The sequence below is a fragment of the Medicago sativa genome, chromosome 1, assembly GCF_051527215.1.
Source record: "Medicago sativa cultivar Bolivia chromosome 1, Bolivia_mono, whole genome shotgun sequence".
In the NCBI taxonomy this organism is placed as follows: Eukaryota; Viridiplantae; Streptophyta; class Magnoliopsida; order Fabales; family Fabaceae; genus Medicago; species Medicago sativa.
In genome coordinates this window covers 88608994-88635024 of record NC_140749.1, presented here as the reverse complement: position 1 = coordinate 88635024, position 26031 = coordinate 88608994, and the positions used below count along the sequence as shown (strand labels likewise).

The 26031-nt window shown below is 30.4% G+C and overlaps 3 protein-coding genes and 1 pseudogene across 5 annotated transcripts; 1 reads left to right on the top strand and 3 right to left on the bottom strand.

The window, feature by feature from the left end:
• The first annotated feature begins 5967 nt into the window (after positions 1-5967).
• LOC146958796 (protein SOB FIVE-LIKE 5-like) lies at positions 5968-8626 on the top strand. 3 transcript variants are annotated; one of them, XR_015024730.1, is made up of 5 exons: positions 6038-6556; positions 6680-6766; positions 6856-6932; positions 7031-7183; positions 8492-8626. XR_015024730.1 is itself a non-coding variant. In XM_085740322.1 (4 exons), exons 1-4 carry the CDS (start codon positions 6176-6178, stop codon positions 7062-7064), a joined length of 576 nt encoding a protein of 191 aa, XP_085596448.1. In that variant the 5' UTR covers positions 5968-6175; the 3' UTR covers positions 7065-7320. The 3 variants fall into 3 exon arrangements, 2 of the variants coding, with proteins under 2 accessions (XP_085596448.1, XP_085596447.1); XM_085740322.1 differs by lacking the exon at positions 8492-8626 and having other exon boundaries at positions 5968-6556; positions 7034-7320; XM_085740321.1 differs by lacking the exon at positions 8492-8626 and having other exon boundaries at positions 6022-6556; positions 7031-7320.
• Positions 8627-11065: 2439 nt separating this feature from the next.
• On the bottom strand, positions 11066-12150 carry LOC146958795 (photosystem I reaction center subunit N). Its single transcript, XM_085740320.1, has 3 exons — positions 11812-12150; positions 11512-11558; positions 11066-11433 (listed from the first exon to the last, which is right to left on the bottom strand). The coding sequence occupies exons 1-3, from the start codon at positions 12026-12028 to the stop codon at positions 11299-11301; spliced, it is 399 nt and encodes a 132-aa protein (XP_085596446.1). The 5' UTR covers positions 12029-12150; the 3' UTR covers positions 11066-11298.
• A 1189-nt stretch (positions 12151-13339) lies between these two features.
• LOC146958794 (agamous-like MADS-box protein AGL62 pseudogene) lies at positions 13340-14550 on the bottom strand (annotated as a pseudogene).
• Positions 14551-18469: 3919 nt separating this feature from the next.
• On the bottom strand, positions 18470-24401 carry LOC146958793 (magnesium transporter MRS2-3-like). The gene is made up of 6 exons (XM_085740319.1): positions 23921-24401; positions 20468-20590; positions 19962-20090; positions 19317-19489; positions 19020-19218; positions 18470-18931 (listed from the first exon to the last, which is right to left on the bottom strand). Exons 1-6 carry the CDS (start codon positions 24287-24289, stop codon positions 18650-18652), a joined length of 1275 nt encoding a protein of 424 aa, XP_085596445.1. The 5' UTR covers positions 24290-24401; the 3' UTR covers positions 18470-18649.
• Between the last annotated feature and the right edge of the window lie 1630 nt (positions 24402-26031).

The window sequence follows — 26031 nt, the reverse complement described above, 5'->3', positions numbered from 1 at the left end:
ATTGCACATATTAGACAAATTCAAATAAAAATGAGCTTAATGAGAAGAGTGGTTTTGACCATGCATCCCTTTTCACGAATCTTACGCGTTTTGATTTTAATATAACTAAACGTAAAGATATGTGATTTTTTTTTTATAAATGATACATAAAATTATTAATGGGTTTTATTTAAAAATATTGTGCGAGCTATAGAATTGGAGGAAATTTAAATAATGTTAGTTTTAAAAAATTATAGATAAATTATGAACCCAAAACGGGACCCACTTTAACACACAAAAACGAAATTCTCCATTCTTAATGGTCTTCTCATTGGTACGGCGCAGTACTGCTTTTATTTGACCACCATCACATCACGTGTACCAGTACAACATTCAGTCATTTTGTTTTTCCGTGAATTCAATTCAACGCCTTTTTACTCCCTCGTCCCACAATAAATGAAAAAGTTGTATTTTAGAAATCAATTTGGTTAAATAGGAAAATGTTTGGGATTAGGATTCTCTCAATTGAAAATTCTCTCAAGTTTTTTCATGTGGAATCTCAACCATCAATCATGAGAGAGAAAATGATAATTAAATTATAATGAAAAATGGTTGTTGTATTTTAATGGTGGAGATTGACAATGGAGAAAACTTGAGAAAATTGAGAGGATTCAAATCCGTTGGTAATGTGATAGAAATAGATATATTGATATAAAATGAATGTTGGAAAATATATAAATAAATTAACTTCAAGACATTAGTTATAAATGGTAGCATGACAATTTATATTGAATGAGAAATTATTGTGAATATTAGTTGTATTATTGATGATTTCAAATCATTTGAAATGAGTAGAGAATTATTTTAAATTTCAAAGATATGTAGTTTAATTTTTATGATCAATTTTATGTTTAATGTTTACCACAACATAAATTTTATGTTTATATATCATTGTTTATTTTGGTGGTCCACCCGAGACTTTTTTTTCCGACTCCGCTACCGGTTGTAGTTTGATCTTTATAGAGTATACTTTTTAGAGTTTTAAATTGAGATTAAAACATATAGACATACATTATTCCTATTATTGACTAATCTATAGAGGACCTTGTCGTGACACATGTAGTTGTTGAGGTGCGATGGAGGATAATGGTAGTTCACCAGAGGAGTGATTTGTGATTTTATAAAGTATGTGATGGAGATGCAATGCAAGGAATCAAACTCTCAAACTAGGGAAGATTTTATATAGTATGGAGATTTTAACCGAATGATAAACATATCTTTCACTACCAGATTAATCCGATATAAAAGTTGAGTGGACAACGCTATGAATTGCCAAAACAGTCAGTTGGTAATATGATATCCGACTTAAATCATAAGCCATTGTTTGATTGTTATCAGAGGGTCCTAATTCGGCTCAGAGCGATGTATTGTGGTTACATTGTGCATCCATGATGACTCGGGCATCATTGTTCGGATTGGACCATGTTGTCTCGTTGGATGAGGCCACGAATTAGTTCAAAACACTGAAATATGTGAGATGTTTTTATTGAGCCACTTTGGTAATAAAAAAGTTTAGGCGAGTTGACATCACATTTCGGGATCTATCTTAACACTCAACAAGCGATAACAAATGTGTTGACGAATTGTCCACTATAGAAGTCATTATCCTGGCTATTGTAGTTGAATGCACACTCTTACGAAACACGAGTAAATTTCTTATACCATCATTGACACTTCTATTGAGCCACTAAAATGGCAATGAAAAAAAAAATTTATGCCCTACATTTTTCTTCAAGATCACATTAAATCTTAATTATTACTCGTATTTTTTAACTCAACGCGTTATAAAATCATCTGTGTATGTTTGCTTAGCGTTGTGTTTATCAATTCCGCCGTAAGAACCCATGTGCTAAAAACTGGGTTTTGGAGCTTACGTGAATTGCGATGAACCAACTTATTTGCTATTAGATAATTTATCTTTATCCACGGCAAATTCATCTAGTATAAACTCGCCATTGATTAGTTTAAAATGATTAATATTTTAGCACTAAAACAATGATTGATATTTCAAAAGTAGTAATTATAAATTGTGAAATAGAATTGTATGCTATTACAGTATGCATGTAGATTCCGTTAGTTTGATATAGTCGGTTAAAACTTAGTTGGTTAATTGCTTTTTATTTGGAGAGCTTATTGAATCAGTTTATTATCTTTTCAATATGATTATTCCTTTTAAGAATTCTATCTCATTGATCCAAACTAAAAAAATATGATTGTTATAAAATCCTATTTTGAATTCTATTTCGATAGTGATTATTCTAAGAATTCTGTGCACACGTATGTGCACATGACTTTGTTGTTGATGCATGTGGATTAATAAAATCCCAGTCAACTGCACCGTATCCTAAAAAATGTCACATTCTACCACTCATATTATCCGCAAGGCCACTTGGCTCTGTTTGGTAAAATTAACTGATAGCTGATAAGCTAGCTGATAACTTTTAACTGATAGCTTTTAGCTGATAAGCTAGTTGAAGTGTTTGGTAAAATTAGTTGATAGCTTTTGCTTTGAATAATAAGGGTAAATATGAAAGAAAAAATGAGAAGCTAAAAGCTACTTGAAGTAGCTTCTGAAAAATAGCTTATAAGCTCCTGAAATAAGCTATAAGCTCGTTGTACCAAACAGAGCTAAAGTGTTACCAAACAAAGCTTTTTTTCTCAAATGAACTTATAAGCTAAAAGCTAAGAGCTAAAAGCTCTTTTTTTTGGGTTTACCACACACACGAAAAAAAGTCTATTTTATCTTGTTTTCTTTAACATGCAGACACACACATAGAGAGTGGTTGGTGTTTTTCCATGAAAGGATGGATGAGGACACACAACAAAAAGTAATAAAAAGAAATGATAAAAAAACTTAGCATATGTTTGGTTAGCATCAAACACACGTTAATCCTCTCAAACTCACGTGTATTTTTTATTCTCTTTTGAAAATAATTGATTTTGATTGAATTGTTGATGTAAAATTGATTCCGACTAAATATGAATTATAGATAAAATATGATTTGTATTTGAATAAATTTATGTAAAATTGAGTTAAATAAATTTGTGTGTTAGAATCAATTCTATAATAAAAACTACAAAGAATTGTTTTTAGCCTCCATCCCTAAAAAAAAAAAAAAATGTTTTTAGCCTCCAAAATTGAACACCCTCTAAATTTGATTCTACTATAAGCCAAATTTTGTAGGTTATGAGGTGTCTCAAAACAATTCTAGATTTTTAAATGTTGACCCACATTAAATATTCTCAGATTTCCCTTCACTTTATCGTATAATTTAATTAAATGGAATTAAAATGAGATATATTATAAATTTGTGACTCTTCTACTATAGTTGAAAATGTTAAATTAAATTCTTTCTTGTGGCTGAAATCAACACAAGCATCTTTTAACTATAGTTATCATGAATGGTAGAAAAATCCACTTCTTTGTATGTGTGTTTCTGTGTAACTTGCTCTAACTTTTTGATGGTGCTTTTATAGGAGCAGCACCTACCCGTTGTATTTTGCTGGTTGGTTTACCTTTTGTATGTCTTGTGCACGGTAAATTAACCTTGTTTATAATAGTATCTCATTTTAGTTTGTTCAAAAAAAAAAATGAAATTAAAATTCGTAATTACACATCTAAAAATAATTGGGATCTTCCCTAAAAAAAAAAAATTGGGATCCAAATATCCAAACAACATTAATAGATGAGAATCACTTTTAGGTAAATATATTCAAACAATTTTTTATCAATAAATATATTCAACTATAAATCAGTTTACATTCAATTCATTTTTAAGCAAAATCAATTTTATCAAGCTCAATTTTAATCACGGTCCTGTCAAAAAAATCTAGTCATGATGTAATCATACACGCGAATAGTAACCATTTGGTTGTACATATGACACACCAATAAAATGTGATTTGTCAATAACTATTATGTTTGGTTGTGCGGTGGGGAGAATTGATTTTGATATAATTGATTTTGGTTAAATTACGACAAAAAGTGATCTACATTCATGTAAAAGTGAGTTGAACTATAAATTTGTGAGTAAAAATCAATTCTATAATAAAAAACTACAAATCTTAACTTCAAGTAGAATCAATTCTACTCAACAACCACTAAACATGTCATAATCAATTCTATTTATAGTTTTGTGGTAAACTGCATCAATTTTCTTTTTGTTGGAAGATTATTTTATATGAGCAGTGTTATATCTCTAGAAAAATAACATCAAGAATTCTTCAAGAATAAAGAGCCGTCAATCACAATGCACTATTTACCACAATTCAAGGAGGTGTGACTGAAAAATAGGAAGTGAACAAATAAATCATGCAATTAAAACTTGCCAGCTGTATAAGAAAAAATTCTTGATGCATTTCCTTCACTGAAAATAGCATTTTCCTATTTTATATATCTATTTTATGCGTGAATTTATGGTCAACCATGCGTATGTTAATTTTCTGCTATTAGGATAAACTATTTATTATTTCAAAAAAAAAAAAGGATAAACTATTTATTATACAGAACCATACTTATATTAGTTTATTCTTTTTACTTTTTACTATTGTAATTTTGTAAATTGTATTGTTTTAAACCTATTTATATTTTTGATACGTAGTTTTTGTCTTTTACAATTGATTTTAACCTTAATTTTTTTTAAAGGAAGACTTTAATTTTTTGTGCAACTTATTTTAATTATAATTAATTTATAAAATCATTTTTTATCATAGAAGCAAACACATGCTTAAGATCTCGATCACCTATATGCATAAATGGTGACATTGTACTTTTTATGCAAATAATTGGTAATGTACCAGTACAGCTGTAGAGGCTATACAACAAGAGGAATGGATTCTATTTCTATAGCGCTATCTTTTAACAACGTCACATAATTAATGAGTCACATGAAATAAAATAAGGACACACTATAGGATATACCACATGCTATGCCAACACTATGCACTGTTTATATTCAAAATAGCATGATATATTTTTTTTCCTTATTTGTGCTGCGAATCAGGTTTGTAATGTACCTTATCAAATCTTTTATTGGAGTATTATTGACCCTTCAATTCATCACTAACCATGTAAATTAATTTTACAATATTCTTCCTTAAAATTAGGATAATACATAGTAGGTAAGGTATGCATTGCTGGTACTATATGATAGGTGTCAATTGTAGACTGAAGAATGGAAATGGACGTGTACTCTGTTTTGTTAAGAGGGTACACAGTGCCTCGCTGTCTAGCATGTGAATGAATGGGGTATGGTGTGATTCAATTCTCTCTCTCCCTCTCTTACATGCACCCATTATAACACACACAACTGGCATTTTTTGATTCATTCTCATACACATTAGTATAAAGACAAAATTAACTGATATACGATTTAGATGATAAAATCCTAAATACATTTGATGTGTTTGGATGCAAGTAGCATAATTGAGTTTGGTTCGTCGACATAAATGATAGATGATCTGATTGGGAAAACTTTATAGCAGGTGATCCGATAGATCTTAACATAGGTTTTGATACCATATTAGAAATCGTAACTGAACTTAACATAATCCTACAAAACCGGTTTGTGAGATAATGGTTGTCTCACTTATAAACACATTGTCATGTTATCTTTTATCTGATGTGAGACTTTTAACACGAACTTATTACGCCATGTCTCCTAACTTAGTGTGTGAGTTTTATCATTGGATTTTTTAAAACAATGAAGGTAAACTTATTACATAGGTTAATTCACTATGTGAAAAAAATAGTTTAAATTATACAAGAGCGTAGATTAAACTTTCGTTACCGATGTTAAGACTTTCCAAATGAATAGTCTATCAGTATTTTTTGAGTCTTGAAGTCTGCGCAAGTTTATCCAACTAATGTAAACTTTTCACCCACCAAATGAAAGCAATACAAGACAAAATTTTCCGTAGGATTTTAGTGTGATTTGTTTGGTTTTTTATCCAATTTGCTCAACTCCAAAATCAAACACTAGTGAGACACACATCAACAACGTTAATAAAATGTTCCATTGTTTTCACTCTTTTATTACATATACCTAGTCTTTCTTAATTTCATCATACACTAGAAAAGTAGAAAACTCTTCTCTATATACTAGAATCTATAGCTAGAAAGAATTGAAAAAGAAACATGAGTGCATTTGATTCTGGATGTAGTAGTGGATGTGAGTCAGGTTGGACTCTATACCTTGAACATTCTTATGAAAACACTAGATTCATAGGTGGAACTGAAGGGTACTATGGAAACCAACACAAAGACAAAAGAGTCACAAATGAGTATTCTGAAGGAGTGGAAGATTTGTCTATGGTTTCTGATGCTTCTTCTGGTCCTCCACATCTTCCACATGATGATGTTTACTTCAATGAGAAAGACAATGTAGTGAAAAAGCACAAGAAAGGTACAAAGAAACAGAAAGTTGGAGAAAATAAACAACATGATGTTGAAGATCAACAACACCTTCCTTCTTTTCTTCATGACACTGCTAGCTCTCATGTCTTTGACTTTTCAACTGTAAGAAATATGGTAGATTATTTGATAGCATACTATATATATTGATATTAATTTCTTAGTATTTTTAAGAAAACATGAATTGTGTGCAATTTTTGTTACTTATGATTGTTGATAATTTTTCAGACCAATGTTGTTGGGACAAACCAACAAAGTTATGTAGGAAATATGGTAGACTATTCACAAGGTTTTTCAGCAACTAATTATTTTGAGGTAATTGGCTTGATTATCTTCTTTTGATATTTGTACTATAGTTTACACTTTGATTTTGTATTTGCTAAATTTGTTTGTGTTATTTGTAGGGAAAATCCTCATACCAGGAAGAACAATTTGGTTTTTTACAACCATCTCTCTCAAAAAATGAACTTCAAGGAAACAAGTAAGTTGATATTATTTTGTGCATTAGCTAGAAGAATTTTTTACAAGTAAGTTGATATTATAGTGTGTTCAGCTTAATGATTTTCATTCTTTGTTTAGCAGCTGGTATGGAGGAAAAAATCAGTTCTATTAATGACTGCTTCTGCTATTGAAGTTGTTGCAGTGGATGTTACTCAAAGATTAATGAAGGACTTTAAATTCTTCTTTTCCTTTTCACTTTGTCAATTCAGTGGAAGTTACTGAAAAGAGCAAGTTAGTAATTTGTCTCTACTTTAGAAAATGTAATTTTGTTGTTAATCAATGGTGATTACAAGCTAATTTAGTTAGGAAGGCTCCGTTTAAGTATGTTTACTCCTTGTTATTTTGATGAATCTACATAGTTAATTTTACTTTTTTATTATTATTAGCAAGTTAATATATTTGAGTAATTTTTTATAAAACAAATTAATTTGAGCTATTTTGAGTGATTAAGAAGCTAACTAAAAATTAATCTTGTATCCTCATTCAAAATCTGTTTTACTGCTAGCTATGTGCATGCTTTCAGATTATAAATAAAATTGTTTTAACATATATTGAAATTATATGACTGTATACAATCTCTTACTCAACCTTCGGATTAATTTATCAATTATTTTCAGATGCATGCACAATCCAAATCCATGGAATGGAAGTATATGTTCCAAAAAATAATAGTACATACACACTTTATTTTATTTCAAGTATACCGTACATCTTAATGTACTGAAAATTCAATTCAATGATAGATAGTACTACCTCCGTCCCGGAATAACTGACCCATTTTCTAAAAAAAAGTGTCCCAAAATAACTGACTCATTTCAATTTTCAATACAACTTTCATCATTCCCAATACAATATAACACTAAATAATACTACTTTTATCATTCCCAATACAATATATTCCACTTTCCTCTTTATTTATACACTTTTCTTAATCTGTGTGAAAAACCAAAGTAGGTCAATTAAATTGGGACGGAGGGAGTACCTTTTATTTACATTGAAATAATCCACCGTAAAGTTTTTTACCACCCTTAATTGTATTAATTCTTTATTTTACAAAGCAAGACAAAAATAATGTGCTGCCGACAAATGTTAATTCAGATAAAGGCAATTTAGTCACACACTGATTAGGTAGGATCATTTCATGTGATTATATAAAAAATTGGTCCCGCTAATTTATGCTCTAAAGTACACCCCCGGTCACAAATATAAGCAAAAATTCACATTTTAGGTTCATTTAAAAAATGATGTATGTGGACTATTAAATAGACTCATACATCATTTATTGAATGAACCTAAAAAGTAAGTTTTTACTTATATTTGTGACCGGAGGGTGTACAATACACTTTTCGTCATGATTATAAACAAAAATCATTTTTTAGGTTCACTAATAACTTATCTATTTAGTCTATATTATAAATCATATACATTGGTTATTCATGTTACGTATTAGTCTCTCCGATCCTTTAGATTCGTTTATAAGCTACATTAGAGCTTCAATAAAATAATAACAATACCCTCGTAATTTTGTCAAATTCCTAGGCAATCCAAATATGCATGTAATCTGATTCTAGAAAAGAGAATATGGCAAAAGTGTTATGAAGGGATGGGCAATGAAGACAGTATACAAATATGATGAGGCGGAAATGCCAATATTGATGTTGGAATGGAATATGTACTAAATCATATGTATCTCTTTTAAGCTCATGAAATCCTGCCTCATATCTTCCTGACTCAAAGGAACATGCGTTACAAGACCCATTTCGTTTAGTTTTTTTTGTCAACTTTATCTCTTTTGGGAGGATCATCTTTTAAAATATGATTATATTTGATGATGTTTTTTATGTAGCTTTGTTCCCTCCAAGCCTGTCTGTTTGGAAGCTGTCACTGAACTTGATGTCATACACAATCGTGCCTTTCATTTTTTTTATGGGTCTTGCTAACAAGTGCCCTAAGGGCATTGTTTAAGGAACCCACAAAAGGAAATATTGTCTTGAAAATACAAGTCAAACAAGTATAAAAGTCTTAACTACACAATTTCCAATGCAAAAGTTACTACTTTTGAATGCTTAAACAATGCCCTAAGGGCACTTGTTAGCATTTTCCTTTTTTTATTCCTTTACTTATTCCTAGTCAATTCCTGTTTAATTAAATAAGTAATTAAATTCTGCTACCAGTCCATAAAGGTTGAAAAAGTTAAGGAAAATAAATATGACCTTTGAGAATTTAGGATGACAAAATTTATAATCTCTCCCCACGTGTTTTCTCATATACTATAATCTAAAGTTTTGGCGGTTAAAGATCTTCTCCATTTATAATTTTTTTCATTTGTTGCAATTTAGAGAGAGATAAACACAAAAAAATAAGTGGTGGGTCCTATCACTAAGTGGATCCCACCATCATTATTTTTTATGTGTCTATCTCTCTCCAAATTGCTAACAAATGGAAAAAATTATAAATGGAGAGGATCTTAACCCAGTTTTGGCAATGAGATTCTTGACAAACTAAAAAAAAAGCTAAAGTAATGAAGAAGGTTAACCCAAAGAGAAATCAAACACGTAAACTAGTAGTGAGAGAGAAAATAATTTAAAATATATATGATAGTCATTGCCTAGCTGCATTCCATAAAATTGTATAGGAATATTAAAGGATATGGGTAGAAACAATTTTGTCATACCAACCACCATCCAAACCAAACCAAGCCTCTGGCTCTATCTATCCTTGTTGTAATTGTAATATAGGAGGTACTTCCAAAAACTTGTCCATTTTCTGATATCCTCTTTATGTGACCATTGCCAATTTAGTTTGGATGTTCCCAATTCCCTTGACATAACTTTTGTGCACTTGTGCAGTTGAAAGCTCTATGCCAAGGAAATAAATGTGCTACACATGTCTAGTATTAGTTGATCACTGAGCAACTCATTATGTCACACCAAAAACTAGATCGAGGTATGCTGCAACAGCACATAGTCTCATGCTGTAAATGATTTCAGCCGTTGATTTGAGGTTAAATGTTTCCATTTCAGCCGTTGATTTAGATCGAACAGCAAAAATACAGTGATGTTATCATCTCTTAAAAAATTAAAGGGAAATGTTAACTTATGCCCTTGGGGCACACGTTTAGAAAATATACATAATGTGCATTCAATGCATTTAAATTTTAAAGTTTTATCTTTTCAATGCAAAAGTTATCTTTTAGTTCCTTTTTTAGCTTCTTAACTTGTGCCCTTAAGGCACAAGTTAACATGACCCAAAATTAAATTATCTTCTTATGTTCTCTCAAATGTTGATCCCCTACTGCATGGTGTAACAATAATAGAAACCCCGTAGATCTAAAGAGATAATGTTCTCATTCTAGATCTAACAATTTCCATAATTGTTGCACCGTGCAGCTCAACAATAGTTCTAAACGGACACTAATATCACGGTGGATTAGAAGCTATAATTGGAGCTTCTAAAAAATTATTGTGGGTAAACACTAACTTTAGGTGGTGGTTGCTCTCCCTTCACATTTACTCAATAGTCGGTAACAATTTGGCATAAAGTAAAAAGAAGTCAACAATTATTGACAATGCTTCTGTTGCTAACACTTGTGGACTTGATTAAGAAAACTAATAACATGTACAATTGGATAATTACATACACGAGTGCCAATGAAATTGGATACTGGTTCACAACTAAAAGAAAACTCATATACTACAAACTGCTTGATAATTGACTTAGAGTATCTCCAATTCTCCATTAATTAAAACATTTGATATATGAAATTTATGTTTTGAAACGGAGTTCAAAAGGTTACATTAATTCTTAAAGCACAAAACAAGATGGAATATGCCAAATTGATCCAAAGTCATGAGCAGGATACGCAAACCTAAGTGACATAATGGTAGATCTCATTTGATGGCCATGCTAGTCTCATGTGATGTGAGAGTGACATCAAATGTTAAAATAATATTTGACTTTTAGCAGTAAACCAAGAATGCATGAAAGTAATAGTTTGACCATATATATCATCTTTTTAAAAGTTTTTCATAGGTTTCCTCGGCCAGAGTCATATTTGAGGCAATGTTTAACACTAATTATGAACATTTCTCTCAATTAAGATTTGAACATTGATTCCTCGCAAGTCTAACACTTTTCATTAAACCTAATCTTCTTTAGTTGACCATACATATCTTACTAGGCAAAAACCATCCCTCTTTTCTATTTGGTAATCTAACAAATTTCATACACAAAACCTTGCAAGAAAGAAACTGTACCATATCCGAATTTCCCAACAGAAAATCAAAATTTACGAGCTAGGTGGTGAGTGCAACTAGTAATTGAGAAAAAACAATAAATATATATGATCACTTGTTAGCTTTAAGCCAATCAAGGATACCCTTTTCTGCTTCTGAAAGCTTCCCCTCTTCCTTTCCTTGCAAACCCCCTTCTACGAACTCAAAGTAATCCTTGTAATTACGCTTGTAATAACTATCAACCCTCTGCCACACACAAAACTGTGATTAAATTCAATACTAAATATGACATACTACAACATAAAATTAAATACCCCTACTTACCTCTTTGTCATTTTTCTCCTTGTTTTCCTCTGTTTTCTTCAAATATTCTGATAACACATTTTCATTACAACATTTTTTTTAGTTAGCAATTAAACCACTAAAAACATGTTCATATCGCATGACCTATGAGAGAACACGACGCTGATAATAATTCAAAAAAAAAAAAAAAACTGAATTAATTGAATGTAATCAAATGTGACTGTGTCAGGTCAATGTCGGACACCAGACACGCATACATTCAGAAGTGATGACGCTACATAGGGCAAGACATAAGTACAAAAAAGAGTTATGCATATATACTTTGAAGAAGCAATGTCCTTGACTCAGGGTCTTGCGTTGCGGTTGCGGCGATAACAGTGGATAAGACAAGTCCTCTCCTTCCAAATTCCATGTTGGTGGTGCTTCTCAAAGTTGGGTTTGCTTGTTTTCTATTATGAACTGCCTGCACATTGGATGATGCATACTTGTTTACCGTAACTGTTAGTGCCGTTAACATGGTTTGCCCTATAGAACTCATCGCCTCTTCTCTTTTTAGTTTGCTTAATAAACTTATCCTAAAGGATAATGAACATGTGGTAGCCTACTACATTGTGCTTCATATGTATGTATGAATATAAGGACAAAAACTATATAATGAATGATTTGCTTCAATTTCATTTTTTACTTCAACTAATAAACATAAATTTAGTCAACTTTCTTCTTTTACAATTTGTTAAAACAAATCTTTTTTTTTAAATCTTAAATGGAAAAACATTGTTTTCATTATTTTTTTAAAAGACATTCTCCCTAATTTAATTTCCACCTCAAATGTTTTTTTTTTTTTAAGGAACCTCAAATGTCACTACAAGAGTATTCCATCTATTAGAAAATAAAAACTTTTATAAAAAAAAATAAATAAATAAAAACTAAAAAATGTTATCAAAAAGTAGACAAATCCTTAGTTTACCAAAGACACGAAATCTTTCAAAACTAAATACATTTGACTAAAACTCGATAAAAGGATTTATTCAGCTAAGCTCAACGATAAAAAGGTCAATTAGAATTAGATTAGAATAAAAACTAAGAGCTTTTGTTTAAATTAAAGAATCAGATAAATAATATAGTAGAGAGTCGGACAAATAATATAAAAAGAAAAAAAATAGCATTAAATCTTTAGCTTAAACTAAAGTTGTTACTTGTATTTAGTTTAAGCTAATTCTAAAAAGACAAATATTGTTTTAAGTGTTTTTAAAGCTTTCGGTCAAAAAACAAAGTGTTTTTAAAGCTAAAAGTTATATTGTAACCAAAAAAAAAAGCTAAAAGTTATATTAGTCCTTAGTTTCTCCTTCTAATTGACGTTTTTGCTGAGCCTGGACATATCGTCTTTTCAAAATTGAGCCAACTTTTGGTCTTAAACTAAAGACTAGGGGTCCGGTTAAGTAAAAAAACCATTTAGCTTAAACTAAAAACTAATAGTTTTAGTTTAAACTAAACTAAGGAATCAAATAATAGTCTTTAGTTTAAGCTAATTCTTATCATTGAGCTTAGGTATATTGTATTGTCTTTTCAAAATTGTTTTGCCACATATAGTTGCATATATATTGAAGGTAATCTATGTTGTGATGTATTAAATCAAATGGAACTCAAAAGACATACATTGGATGGAAGAGGGGTTGAAAAACATCATAGGACTCATAAACTCATTGCATTTGAACTTCAGGTTTTGTTTGTTAAAATATAAAGGATAGTTAATAATATAGTTTATAGCGGATAAAAATGAGAACATTTTCTCAAAGAGCTTAGTTTATAATAAACCCATTGGGTATGTATTAGGTCATTTATCAAACAACACAACAAAGATTGAAGTTGTTTCCGATAAAGTTAATTATCAAATTTTGGAGACGACTAATACGTTTAAGCACTTATGTGTAAACGTTTATATTAAGCCATTTCACTAAACAAAATGTTAATTATCAAATTTTGGAGACAACTAATACGTTTAAGCACTTATGTGTAAACGTTTATATTAAGCCATTTCACTAAACAAAATCTAAGTCAATAAATTTAAAGGTTGTTTGAAAGTTCATCCAATAATTTCAAAATACAATATGTATAATTAAAAAAGCTTGTACAAGATGGGCATATATCAATGTATCAACTTATTATTGTAAAAAAAAAAAAAAAAAAGGATCCAACATAAATAAAACTAGGTTAAGCATGTGTGCTCCAATTGAAATTAATTTAAAACAACATGAAACATAAAACAATAAAAATAAATTGACACGGCCATCTTAAGGCGAATCTATGGGCTCGGATCAAAAGAATCTGGAGGGTCCATATCCACCCCCCCCCCCACCACCACCATATTGTTGAAGCCAGACACATGAGGTTGCAACATAGGGTTCTGAAAAAAAACTGTGCTGGAAACATTTGAGCTTGTGGAGGATTTGGTTGATGATGGAGAGGCATGTTAGTGGATGAACCATTTTCAAAAAAACAGAGGAAGGGTTTGAGTCGGAGCACCCTGGATTACAAGCCTATCAGCATGATGTGCAACAAGTTTCTTAAGCTCCTCCAAAGCCTTCTTGAATAATTCAAGTTGGGCCCTGTTCATCCCATCAACGGGACCAGCCAACCAAAGTTGAGTCTCGATCGACTTACGCAAGTGGATCAACTCTTCAGCACGTTTCTTCTCGATGTCCAATAGGTGGTTGATCTGAGTTAGATGGGTATTAAGCTCACGCACGTTGGTGCTACGGTGAGCCTCAATGGATAGCATGGTACCATTGTTTTGGGATGGGACTCGAGAGAGATAACGATCTATGACTGTATCAACACTGGGGTGGCCAAATGAAAATACCTTCTCCCCAGGTGAGTAAACAACGAGAGCAACATCTGCACCACAGAGGGTGCAAAGCTCACTGGCTTTCTTGAAGAGCCCACTACGGCGCTTCGAGAAAGTCACTTGCAAGTGGCTCTCGTTGCTCATTTTTTTCATCTCAATCTTTTGGCGACCTCGGCTTTTCCTTCCACTCGACATGATTGAAGCACAAAAAGAGAGAGAAGAAAAGGGTGGGTGAGTGTGTTTGTAAATTTGGACTACGAATTGATACATTAGAATTGGGTGTGAAGGAGTCATTTTATAGATAAATTTTGTGAGTATATTTCCGCTCAAATTTTATGAGTGTATTTTCAAGATGCGGTTCTTTTTCAAACGTTGTGCCTTTTCATTACATTAATTTTTTTACTGGATTGAGAGATTATCATCAAATCTCTTTTTACATGGCTTATATGGAAGATAATTCAATGTTAAAAAATAAATTTGTTCTTTTTCCAATTATATATATCTTAGCTTATTCAACAATTGTTAGATAAATTGTATCTGGATAATTACAAGAATTTGAAATAATTATGTTCATATTATTTTATATATTTTAAAATTAAAAAGAAAGTTTAGTACAATGTTAAGAATGGTGATGTTCTACATAGTTGAAGTATCCATTGTATTCTGTCTTTTTTTTTTTACTTGACGTAAAAATAAAAAGGCAATATACTAAGTGATACGATAAATATGAATTGTCGGACATTTGAAATTATTATTTACATTTATAAAATAAAAATGTTTCGCGAGATGGAAAATATTATATAGATGTTATGAATTTTCTAAAAAATGAACGTAATTCATTTAAGTATTAATATCAAATCAGTGGCCAACGGTAACATACGAATATCGATTATTATTTTTTTTGTTATATTTTTTAAAATGGAAAAATATTATTTATATCACATGAGATTCGAACGACAAAAGGACATAAAATAACCCATAAAAAGACCACTATTAGGTTATTGAAGATAATGTGAGGCAGAGGAGTAAATATTAATTTTAAAACTTCATGATTTTTATTTATTTAGATTTTTAAAAAATATATGTTATTTATTGTATGTGTCATTTCTTACCTCGTTTCCAAATCTTTTCATATCTACAGTGGATGGTAAAATGTTTTATGTCACGTATAATATTGATAGCACGAGTTTCTTTATAATTGATAGATTTAATAATTCTTTAAAAAAAATTGATCGATTTAATAATTTTGAATTTGATGGTCATTTTTATAAAAAACAATTTTCTTTTTACAAATTGGATTATTGGTGATAGTGCACAATCGAAGAGTAAAAAATAATTATAATTTAAAAGGGAAAAGTATAATTTTGAAAAAAATTAATTTGTTAAAGTAGTAATTATCTCTAATTTTATAGAATAGAATATCATCTTTAATTCATTATATTGCATGCATGGTAATTTTTTGACAAAAATAAACGATATTCATTCATTAAAATTGATATAGTAATCAATACAATACAAATCCAAAGTCGTTAAAAACAAAAAGGATGAATCTATGAACAAACTCACAACATTCATGTTAATAACATAAAACGGCAAAATACATATGAATATAATTATGACTATATTCAAATCTCTAGAATATTTCTGCATCCGAATTTGTAAATGATTAAATATGGCACGTTATTGTTTTTCTATCACTTAGTACAAAATGCCAGCTAACCCCAAGCTTTGATTAATTAAGATTCATGTATATAATTTCCAAACAATTTTTTTACATAAACAAATAATTATGCTTAATTATATTTTGAACCTAGCTAGGGGTGTTCGTAGATTGGATTGGTTCGATTTTGAGAAGAAAAAAAACTATCTGATCCAATCTTTTCGGTTTTGTTATTTGTTCATTCAATTGGTTTGGTTTTATAATCAAATCCAATCAAATCCGATCTAAATATTTTCTATATGGATTGGATTGGTTTTCGGTTTTCATTGTTGTATATTTTTTCATTTTCTTTTTAGAAAATATATTATTTTATGACATTTGATAAAAAGGTATGGTTACAAAAAAGATTAATAAGTAGAAAATAAAAGCAACATAATGCAAATAAAATAGTAGGTTAAATAAAATAGTTGCAGAATCGTAAATTTATAATATTTCTTAAAAAAAGGAAAAAAGTCAACAATATTAAAGAGCAAGTCTAGAAAACATTTACATACTTGTAAATTAAGGAAACATTTATCAAAAATTCATATAATAATATATATACAAGTATAAATATTTCGGGTTGGATTGATTTGGATCAGTTTATACTATGAGAACCGAAAACCAATCCAATCCATTTAAAATCGGGTTTTTTTCTTCAGTTTTATGTTTTCGGTTTTTGGTGTTTCGGTTCGATTACTGCGGTTTGCATTGGATTGGATTGAACATGAACACCCCTAAACCTAACTAGTTGATCCGTTTGTCAAATAAAAATTTATGGTAAAATCAATGATGCAATACTTTCATGATTCTCATTTTGTTTTGATTCAATAAAACACAAAATGAGGTAACTTGTTCTCATAAGATCACATTCTAATTATCTAATTAACTATGATGAGTAAACAATATTGTGGAAAAAATCTAAAATAAATAGAAAATAAGACTGTTTTTGGAGGAGTTAACGAAATTAACAGACCTCCAATAACATACACGTCAAATTTTATATTTCCTTTCTAAGTTTTATGTTATCCTCCCTTATATTAGAAAATTTTGAGTTTTAACTATCAAGAATATAGGAAAAGTTTGCTTCAATCCTTAGAATATATATGGACAAATATGATGTATACGTTTGGTTGCACGTTGAAATTCTCTAAATGTGCGGTGCAAAGGTAAAAGTGATTTAACTTGGTTAAAATAGGAAGCAGATTTCTTGTTGTAACAAGAGGTGTTGTGAGGCATGTCAGCCATCCGATCAAATTCTAGTGTCTGAGATCAAAGTGTGTGAAAACTGACAGAATAATCTTAACCGTTGGATCAATGTTCAATGGTTGAGATCGACCACTGCATGAAGCAGTTACAGCAGGGGATCCAGCTCCGTTAAAATATGTGTTTGGATTTCGTTTTAGAAATCGGTTTTAATAGAAGCTACAAATAGTAGTTTTTGCGGCCAATTAAATCGATTTTGTTATGACTTGTTGTCCTATTACCTAACTACCCTTACACTTTTTTTTTAATTTCGTTTTTATTCACAATGTTTTCAACGCGCAATAACATATAAATAAAACCTATTTTAGTAATATACATAAAAAATCAATTTTGATGCAAACTACCTAAACATCATAAATCCATAAGAATCACTTTTATACTCCCTCTGTTTCAAAATGAATGTCGTTTAAGGTTTTTACACACATATTAAGAAATGCATTAATTAAAGGAAAGAGAGATGTTATTTTACCAAAATTATCCTAATCAACTATTAGTTTGTTTTTCATTAAAGAAAAAACAATACAGTTAAAACTCTATAAAATAATAATGTCAGGACCGGAGAAATTTATTAATTTAGAGAGTTATTAATTTATCGATAAATTAATAATTATTAATTTAAAGAGTTTTTAAGTAATTATACTGTACATACCAAACAAAAAGGAAAATTAGTCTATGCCTCTTAGAATTACGTTGCAGCGAACCTTGAGACTCAACGTAAATTAGTAACTACTATGTTCATATGCATTGGAAATCAATAATGACTTTTGAAGTACAGTAAATGTAAACAAGATGAACAAATGTGTTTAATGTATTCTTAATATACTTTTTTCTGTTTCCATGAATTATTAATATATGATTTTCTTGGGACTGAAAATTATAAAGGGATCTCCCGAAAAATTATTATCTTATTATTTTATCGATTTTTTCAATTTTTTACATTGGCCCAAGTCGGGACCGGACAAATTTATTATTTTAGAGAGTTTATTAATTTACCGAGTATTAATTTAAAGAGTTTCTACTGTACTTTGGAAGTAGTGTATATAGTATTAATTGAAGGGTACAATTGAAAAGAAAAAGTTATTATTGCATTAGAAACTGAAAGTGACGTTCATTTTGAAACAATTTTTTTTTTGACTAAAACGACACTCATTTTGAAAGGAGTAGTAATGTATCCAAACATAAATCAATTACGTTAAACTTAATTTTAACCAAAATCAATTTTCTCAAAATCATTTATTTCGGAATCAATTATGACAACCGCAAAACTAAACATGCACGATGTCTATAGTAATATAAAACTTGTACAAATTTATTTGAAACATAATTAGGTGGCCTGACCAACTAACTAACTATTCCAACATACGCATTTTCTTGTACCAAAGCATGGCAAGGAAGTATAAGATGACACAAGCACCAGTGCATCCAAAAATTGTTCCAAGGAATTCTTTCATTCCACCATCATCAAATAGTTGAATGTGAATATTCATACCAAAAACACCTGTCACAGCAACAAAGCAATTCAGAATCACACTTGCTGTGCCTATCTGAACTCCGGTTTGCAGAATACGGTTCTGATTATCATCCAATGTAATGTTTATGTAGTCCTCTGTGTCTTCAACATAGTCATTCAGCTTCAACCATCCAATCCAACAAATAATAAGTGTTAGCAATAGCCAATAAAATTGTTTTAGCAAATAGAGGGAGTAAAAGATTGTGTACCGCAGATAGTTTGTTGACTGTGCCTCCAATTTGCACAAAGTATGCTCCCAACAGCATCTCAAGCTCAGAAACATTGGTTACACCACTATAGACAGTACCAGCTTGAGTCCCAGAGATTTCTTCACCAACAACATTTTCATAATCTCCATGATCACTTGTAGAATTTCCACCTCGTTCCAATGATATTTCATGACGAGTCCTAATAAAATAATGAAGAATTAATGTAAGACATAAAATATTTGTTATGGTAAGGTATATATATCCATATGAGATCAAATTCACAATGAAAAAAAATACCTGTCAACTATATTTGGATGAAGAACTCGGTTCATCATTATGTCATCCCCGTTATTATTCATGGATGAGGAAGTAGAAGAATTTTCAAACTTCTTTTGAGCCAACTTGTCTGTCAAATATAGCTCTGCCATATCTCCATCATCATCCAACAAGTTTTCTAATTCATCTCTTACCTGAAAAAATCATAGGTTTGTACTATATATCAATCAACATCAAAGTTTAATTGTGATAAATCTGACTCCCTTGCAGTTAGGGATTCTCTGCATTTAGGTAATCAAGACATTGATGGTCGTTCTATCAAGATCAAAAAGTATAGATTCATGCTCAATATTTTGAATTATAAAATAAAAATCTGTGTTTTTTTGGATTGCCGATATCTCGATTGCGTGAATGCAGGATTCTCCACCTACATGGAATCATAATTTTATTTGGATACATTGCCGATGTAAAAATAAAAATGCCATTAATAAAACACAACCAAACATTCAACCATTCATGTAACTCTAGAAGTAGTTATGATTAAAGTGAAAGATTTTTTAACATTACCCCACATGAGATGCGTTAATAGTTAACAAAAAAAAATGAATAAATTGGAAATTTCACATTAGTATAAAAAAAAATGGTAATTGGAGACAAATTTCTAACCCTTTGAACACGAGCAGTTAAGGCAACTAATCGACTCTTAATATGACGAACACGTTCCAAATTAAGAGTACTAATCTTTGAAGTCAGCTTATCTAAGGCAGGGAGAGCCTCCAGTTCCAAAATATTAGCCTACAAAACAATCACCAAAAGGAAACATATTATAGAAAACCAACAAATCAACAAAAACAAGCAAACAACACCTACATATACTATATTGTAAAAGAAAAAAGAAAAAACCTACATGATATATACTCACTTGGTTCCTTTTTAGTTGTCGACTTTTTCCACATACCAAAACAATCAATAAATTGTGTTACTTGTAATAAAATTACTTAAACAACCAGATGTATATTGAAAATATAATCATTAATATTGCATTGAGTTTTGAAAATAGCAAGTGAATAAGAATACATTTTTTCTGCAAATTCGCCAATTAAAAAGAGATTGAGGGAAAAATTTATTTCAAAAAAAAAAAAAAAGAGATTGAGGAAATATAGTGCACATACCTCATTTTCTAAGGAACTAATAACAGCTTCGAGGCATGCCTCCAACACAACAAACTCAAATGGAAGAATCTTCTTCCTGCTGCTATCTTGTCTCACTTCACCTTTATCCTTCCCATCTAGACCCTTTTAATAATGATCATGATAGAAATTTGAAGAGCAGTGCTAAATATCAAATGTTTTTTTTTTCCACAAAAAAGAATCATGCAGTTTTTGATTGGTTTAATATCTACTCCGTTCGGAATAATTCAAAGACCCAAATTGATTTATGAAAAGGCAAGATATTATAAAAAGGCTAGAGTTATAAAATAAAAAAATAAAAACCATGCTAATATATAGTACATGGTGAATTAAGAGTCTTCTTGCTTCTTGTAAAGAAAATTGATTAGAATAAATTGATTTTCTAAAATCAATTTTTTTTACTTAAAATTATTCAAGTTTAAACATATTCAAAAAAAAAGTGAGATAACAATAAATACAAAAGTTGTGAAAAAATGAAGACTAAAAACCACATTTGCAAAAATAAATAAAAAATTAAACCACATTTACTATAAACGCAGATCACAACGTGTTCCTCAAATCTAATTTGGGTAGTTTTGTCAGTCTTATTCGCGGTCATACATAGTCTTTTCTGCATGGGTTTCCTGGCAACATTAGTAGCTCCTGCATTTTGTATGTTGAGATCATGGATTTAAATCATAGTTTGTAGTTGTATTGGGATTCTACTATAAGAAAGTGTCGTCTCTCTCAAACTCAGGTAATGTGGTTGATCTTGTTCGAAAATGTTTGAATGTATTTCACAAATATGAAAATTTGATATGAGTTATCAAGCAACTTCTACTTAGAGATTTGATGATTAATTTGTAACACACTTTGGTAGGATATTGTTGTTGCTGACTTTGTTGTCTTCCTTGAATCCCCACATGACATCACCTTTATTCTCTTAGCGGATGCAATAAGCGTTGAATTTGTTTGAATATAATTAGGATATCTTCTTCGTTGGTTTTTTTTTCTTGTTTTTTTCTTCCTTTTGTTACCAAAAAGAATAACTTTTGAAGACAAATTGCATGTTTGGATGCAGTTTTGTAAGAGAAAACGTGATTCTAGAAATATAAAATTCATTTTGATAACGTTTTGGGTCTGCGAGTATAAATTAATTTTTTTCTCTAATGGATATCTAGTAGAACAACCACAAAAAATTAGATTTTAAATTGGGATTAACTCATCGTTACAAAACGACTTGTGAGGTGAGAATAGTCTTCATTTATGAACAATTGTTCATACCATCTTTTATTCAATGTGGACCCTTTAACAATTGTTGGCTCACAAAGGGATCCCAGGAGATCATTCATGTTGGGTTAAGAGCAACAACACAAGCAAAAAAAAACACCACACTTTAACACAAAATCTTAAGACATTATGCGTTCTCTCACTTATAAAGTGTTCAACCTCCACTTTTCTAAGTAATGTGAGACTTCTAACTCACACTTGCTACACAACAATCTCCCACTTAAGTTTTAGTTCATCCATTCATCATGCTCACCCCTCAAGCAAAATCTCTTTCACCTGCATACTTGCACGACAATTCTCAAAGGCACCAACGAAACTCGACGCCTGAACATAAACCATCAACACCTCTGTTGTCGAAGACCTCGCTCCTAGAAATTCAAACATATTATGGTAAAGATGTAGCCTTATATTTCGGTTGTGTACTCCATCACCTGCAAACCCCAATGGGGTCATTCAAACAGTCGCTAGCGACAACGACATGAACTACTCAGTCTATACATGTGACCTTCGTGTTGTTTGACCCTGAAGTTAATTGACGGAATTCGTCTTGTCCAAATGCATGTGGCAGCGACCGTCGTAGTTGACTTGATGGTCTTTGTGACTTTGTTGTTTCATTACCTTGGGTTTATGTTCCGCCATTGTGCCCATTTTGTTATGGTTCTCTAATTAACTAGTTCTCGATTTGGGTATCGATCTGGTTTGACGTTTTGGGTTCACTTTGATCCTTTTCTCTAAGTTCAATTGACTGTGGGTTTGGGTTGTTGTTCATCTCCCACTGGTGCGAACTGGATCCCTTGATCTGGTATAAGGAAGCATTAACCCTTAAAGGTTACGTTGATATTTGCCGTTTTAGGGATTGGGTTCTGGTGTTTGTTATTATGTCGTGGTCTCTATCACATGTTTTATGACATGGACTTGGGTTCGATTGGGCTCGTTCCAATCTATCCGGGTTTAGGTTTTTACGGTTCTATAGTTCGACTCAAACGTTTCGTGATTTGTCTCGTTGCGATATGGGGATAAGTCGTCATGATTCACATACCTATTCTTCTTTTTTTTGCAATCCAATTGCGTGCTTGGGATTCGGGTTTGCGAGGTTGTACCCGTGGTAGGTGTTTGTTTTCATTGGATTTGGGATTCTCTGCTAGGTAGCTTCAATTCATTTCCGTTGTTATCTAGTTGTATTTTGTCCAATGCCCTTTAGGATTGGTTTCATACCACTTCTAGTTTAGTTTGGCATTTTCAATTCCCTTTTAGGATGACTCTAGTACTTTTATGTTGTTTTATTGGGTCTTATTTATGTCAGTCTATCCTTTCTATTCTCTTTTTATTTTACTTAAAAAATAATAACTTTGTATCTAACATACTCTCATGGATTTCCTTCAAAAAACATACTCTCATGGATTTAAATACAAACAAAAAGTAAATAAAAAAAGGAAAAGAAAATTATTATGATTAATTAATGGATATTTTACAATTGTCTTTAAAGAGATTGCAATTTTATCCTTTGAGGTGATAAGATCAAATTTTTTATCATTGAGATGATATTTTATATACAAACAGAAAGTCAAATGTATTTAGTCTATATATGAACCAAATAAATTTGACCTTTAGTTTATATCTAAGACCTCAAAAAATATCAAACGTAATTTTTAATGAACTACTCCCTCCGATCATTATTATAAGCAAAATTTCACCTTTTAGATACATTGAATAATAAATGTATCTATACTTTATTATAGACTAGATACATTAATTATTCAATGTATCTAAAAAATCAAATTTTGCTATAATAGTGATCAGAGGGAGTATGATATTTTGACAATAAATAAGTTGTTGGTATGGACACCGAAGACTTAATGCTCCAAAATCAAGTGTGACACGTCAATCAAGACAAAAATTGATTTAAAAAATAAAAAAAGTGGAAAAACGTACATAAATACGATGGTTTGAGATCTTAGGTTGTCAATATATCATTTTTTATTTTCATTTCAAAATTACTAGTCAACATTTTTACGTGAGTTTATCAAAAACATTAATTACTTTCACAATCAAGTCAACAACTCAAATATTTTAGTCAAAATCAATTAATTTAATAATGATCTTTTTTTCTTTTCCCACACTATTTTGTAAAAATAAAATAAAATAAAATAAAAAAGAACAAACTACCTGAGGTTGAGGATGATCAGTAACAGTAGTGTGATGATGAAGAATTTGTGCATGAAGTTCGTCAACAAAAGGGATAACAGAAGGATCTCTTGAATTGAGCAAAAGAACCTCATGTGCAGTGATGATAGCCTTAATTTGTTCTAAGTTTAAGACCATTGCTCTGTCACGCCCCACGATTGTGGAAGAGTATGACAACATAGGATCAAGAATCCTTAGGTCCCTAGCAGTCAGCCCCGTCTTCTGCATTATCAACTGCCTACTTGCCTCCACCATCTGTCTCTGCCCCTCACTGCCCATCATCAGCCATGTTCTCGCCATACTTCCTTTCCTACCAATCTGCCGCCTCACTACCCTCTCGTCACTCGCCATCTTCCAATGAAAGAGAGAGTGTTCGAAAAGAAAATGTTAAAGTGAGTGTTGTAACATTTTTCATACATTTATATTGTACAAACCTTTTATAATAAGGGCAAAGTATATTATTTCAAAAAAATAAATAAGAGTAAAGTATATTTACATATATTAATTAATGGTGGTGGCCGGGTTTGAACCCCAGACCTTGTATATTTTATGCATTGTCCTTACCAATTGAGCTAAGCTCACGAGGACTACATATATTAATTAATGTTCTTCAAAAAAAATATTAATTAATGTATTTTTTTAATTTCTTTTATTATTTTGTCAATTTTATTTCCTTTTTTTTATGTTTTTTATTTTTTCATATTTGACCTTTGATTCATTGTACTCAACAAAAATACATTTTACCATATTTAGCGTATGCTTGATTGCTCGTCACGCCGGCATTTTTGGTGTTCCTATTTACTAATTTGAGGGCAACTTTACATAAGCAACTAACCTTAGATTATTTTTTTTTGGCTTAAGTGCAATTTTGCCCCCCCTATTTTGACTGAATCGGAATTTTACCCTCCCTATTTTAAAACTCGGAATTTTACCCCCCCAATTTAATGTTTTTCGGAATTTTACCCCCCCTATTTTAAAACTCAGAATTTTACCCCCCCAATTTAATGTTTTTCTGAATTTTACCCCCTCCACCACATTATCTTATTATCCACCTAATTAATTATTTAAATTAAATAATTTTTAATTATAAAAAATAAATAACTTTTTAAAAAAATGGAAAAAAAACTTTAAAAAATACCTTAAAATGCAGAAAAAAAATTAGAAAATAAAGATAAAATGTAGGAATTACAAAAAAAAAAAAAATTATAAAAATCGAATTTTTTTTAAAAAAATACCTTAAAATGCAGAAAAAATACTAGAAAATAAAGATAAAATAAAGGAAATAAACCAGAATAAACAAAAAAAATTCCATTAAAAATACATGGAAAAACAGTATAAACGGAAAAAAAAATCCCATTAAAAATACATGAAAAAAAACATAATGCACCTGTAAATATTTGGATGATCATTAGCCAAATATACGAGTGCAATAATACACCTAATAATTGATCATCCAAATATTAGCCATGTATTTTTAATGGAATTTTCCATGTATTTTTTTTGGATTTTTTCGTTTATTCTTGTTTATTTCCTACATTTTATCTTTATTTTCTAGTATTTTTTCTGCATTTTAAGGTATTTTTTAAAGTTTTTTCAATTTTTTAAAAAAATTATTTATTTTTTGTAATTCCTACATTTTATCTTTATTTTCTAGTACTTTTTAGAATTTTTTCTGCATTTTAAGGTATTTTTTAAAGTGTTTTTCGATTTTTTTAAAAAGTTGTTTATTTTTTGTAATTAAAAATTATTTAATTTAAATAATTAATTAGGTGGATAATAAGATAATGTGGTAGAGGGGGTAAAATTCCGAAAAACATTAAATTGGGGGGGTAAAATTCTGAGTTTTAAAATAGGGGGGGTAAAATTTCGAAAAACATTAAATTGGAGGGGTAAAATTCCGAGTTTTGAAATAGGGGGTGTAAAATTCCGATTCAGTCAAAATAGGAGGGGCAAAATTGCACTTAAGCCTTTTTTTTTTAAATTGCGTGACTCAATGAATTTACGAATACGAGACTTTGTATTTTAGTTGTGGTTTACCAAAATCAAAATGTAGGTTGTTCTATTTTTATCGAAAAATTCAAATCACATGACTA

Excerpts from the sequence above, each read along its gene's own strand:
- LOC146958795 (XM_085740320.1), bottom strand. The coding sequence starts at position 12,028 with ATGAGTTCTATAGGGCAAACCATGTTAACGGCACTAACAGTTACGGTA. Across the intron at positions 11,559-11,811 it reads AAGGACATTGCTTCTTCAAA|AATATTTGAAGAAAACAGAG; the intron begins GTATATATGCAT and ends ATGTGTTATCAG. Across the intron at positions 11,434-11,511 it reads AGGAGAAAAATGACAAAGAG|AGGGTTGATAGTTATTACAA; the intron begins GTAAGTAGGGGT and ends TGTGTGTGGCAG.
- LOC146958796 (XM_085740321.1), top strand. The coding sequence starts at position 6,176 with ATGAGTGCATTTGATTCTGGATGTAGTAGTGGATGTGAGTCAGGTTGG. Across the intron at positions 6,557-6,679 it reads ATGTCTTTGACTTTTCAACT|ACCAATGTTGTTGGGACAAA; the intron begins GTAAGAAATATG and ends ATAATTTTTCAG. Across the intron at positions 6,933-7,030 it reads AATGAACTTCAAGGAAACAA|CAGCTGGTATGGAGGAAAAA; the intron begins GTAAGTTGATAT and ends TTCTTTGTTTAG.
- LOC146958793 (XM_085740319.1), bottom strand. The coding sequence starts at position 24,289 with ATGGCGAGTGACGAGAGGGTAGTGAGGCGGCAGATTGGTAGGAAAGGA. Across the intron at positions 20,591-23,920 it reads CTGATCATCCTCAACCTCAG|GGTCTAGATGGGAAGGATAA; the intron begins GTAGTTTGTTCT and ends CATTATTAAAAG. Across the intron at positions 18,932-19,019 it reads CAGTCAACAAACTATCTGCG|CTGAATGACTATGTTGAAGA; the intron begins GTACACAATCTT and ends GGATGGTTGAAG.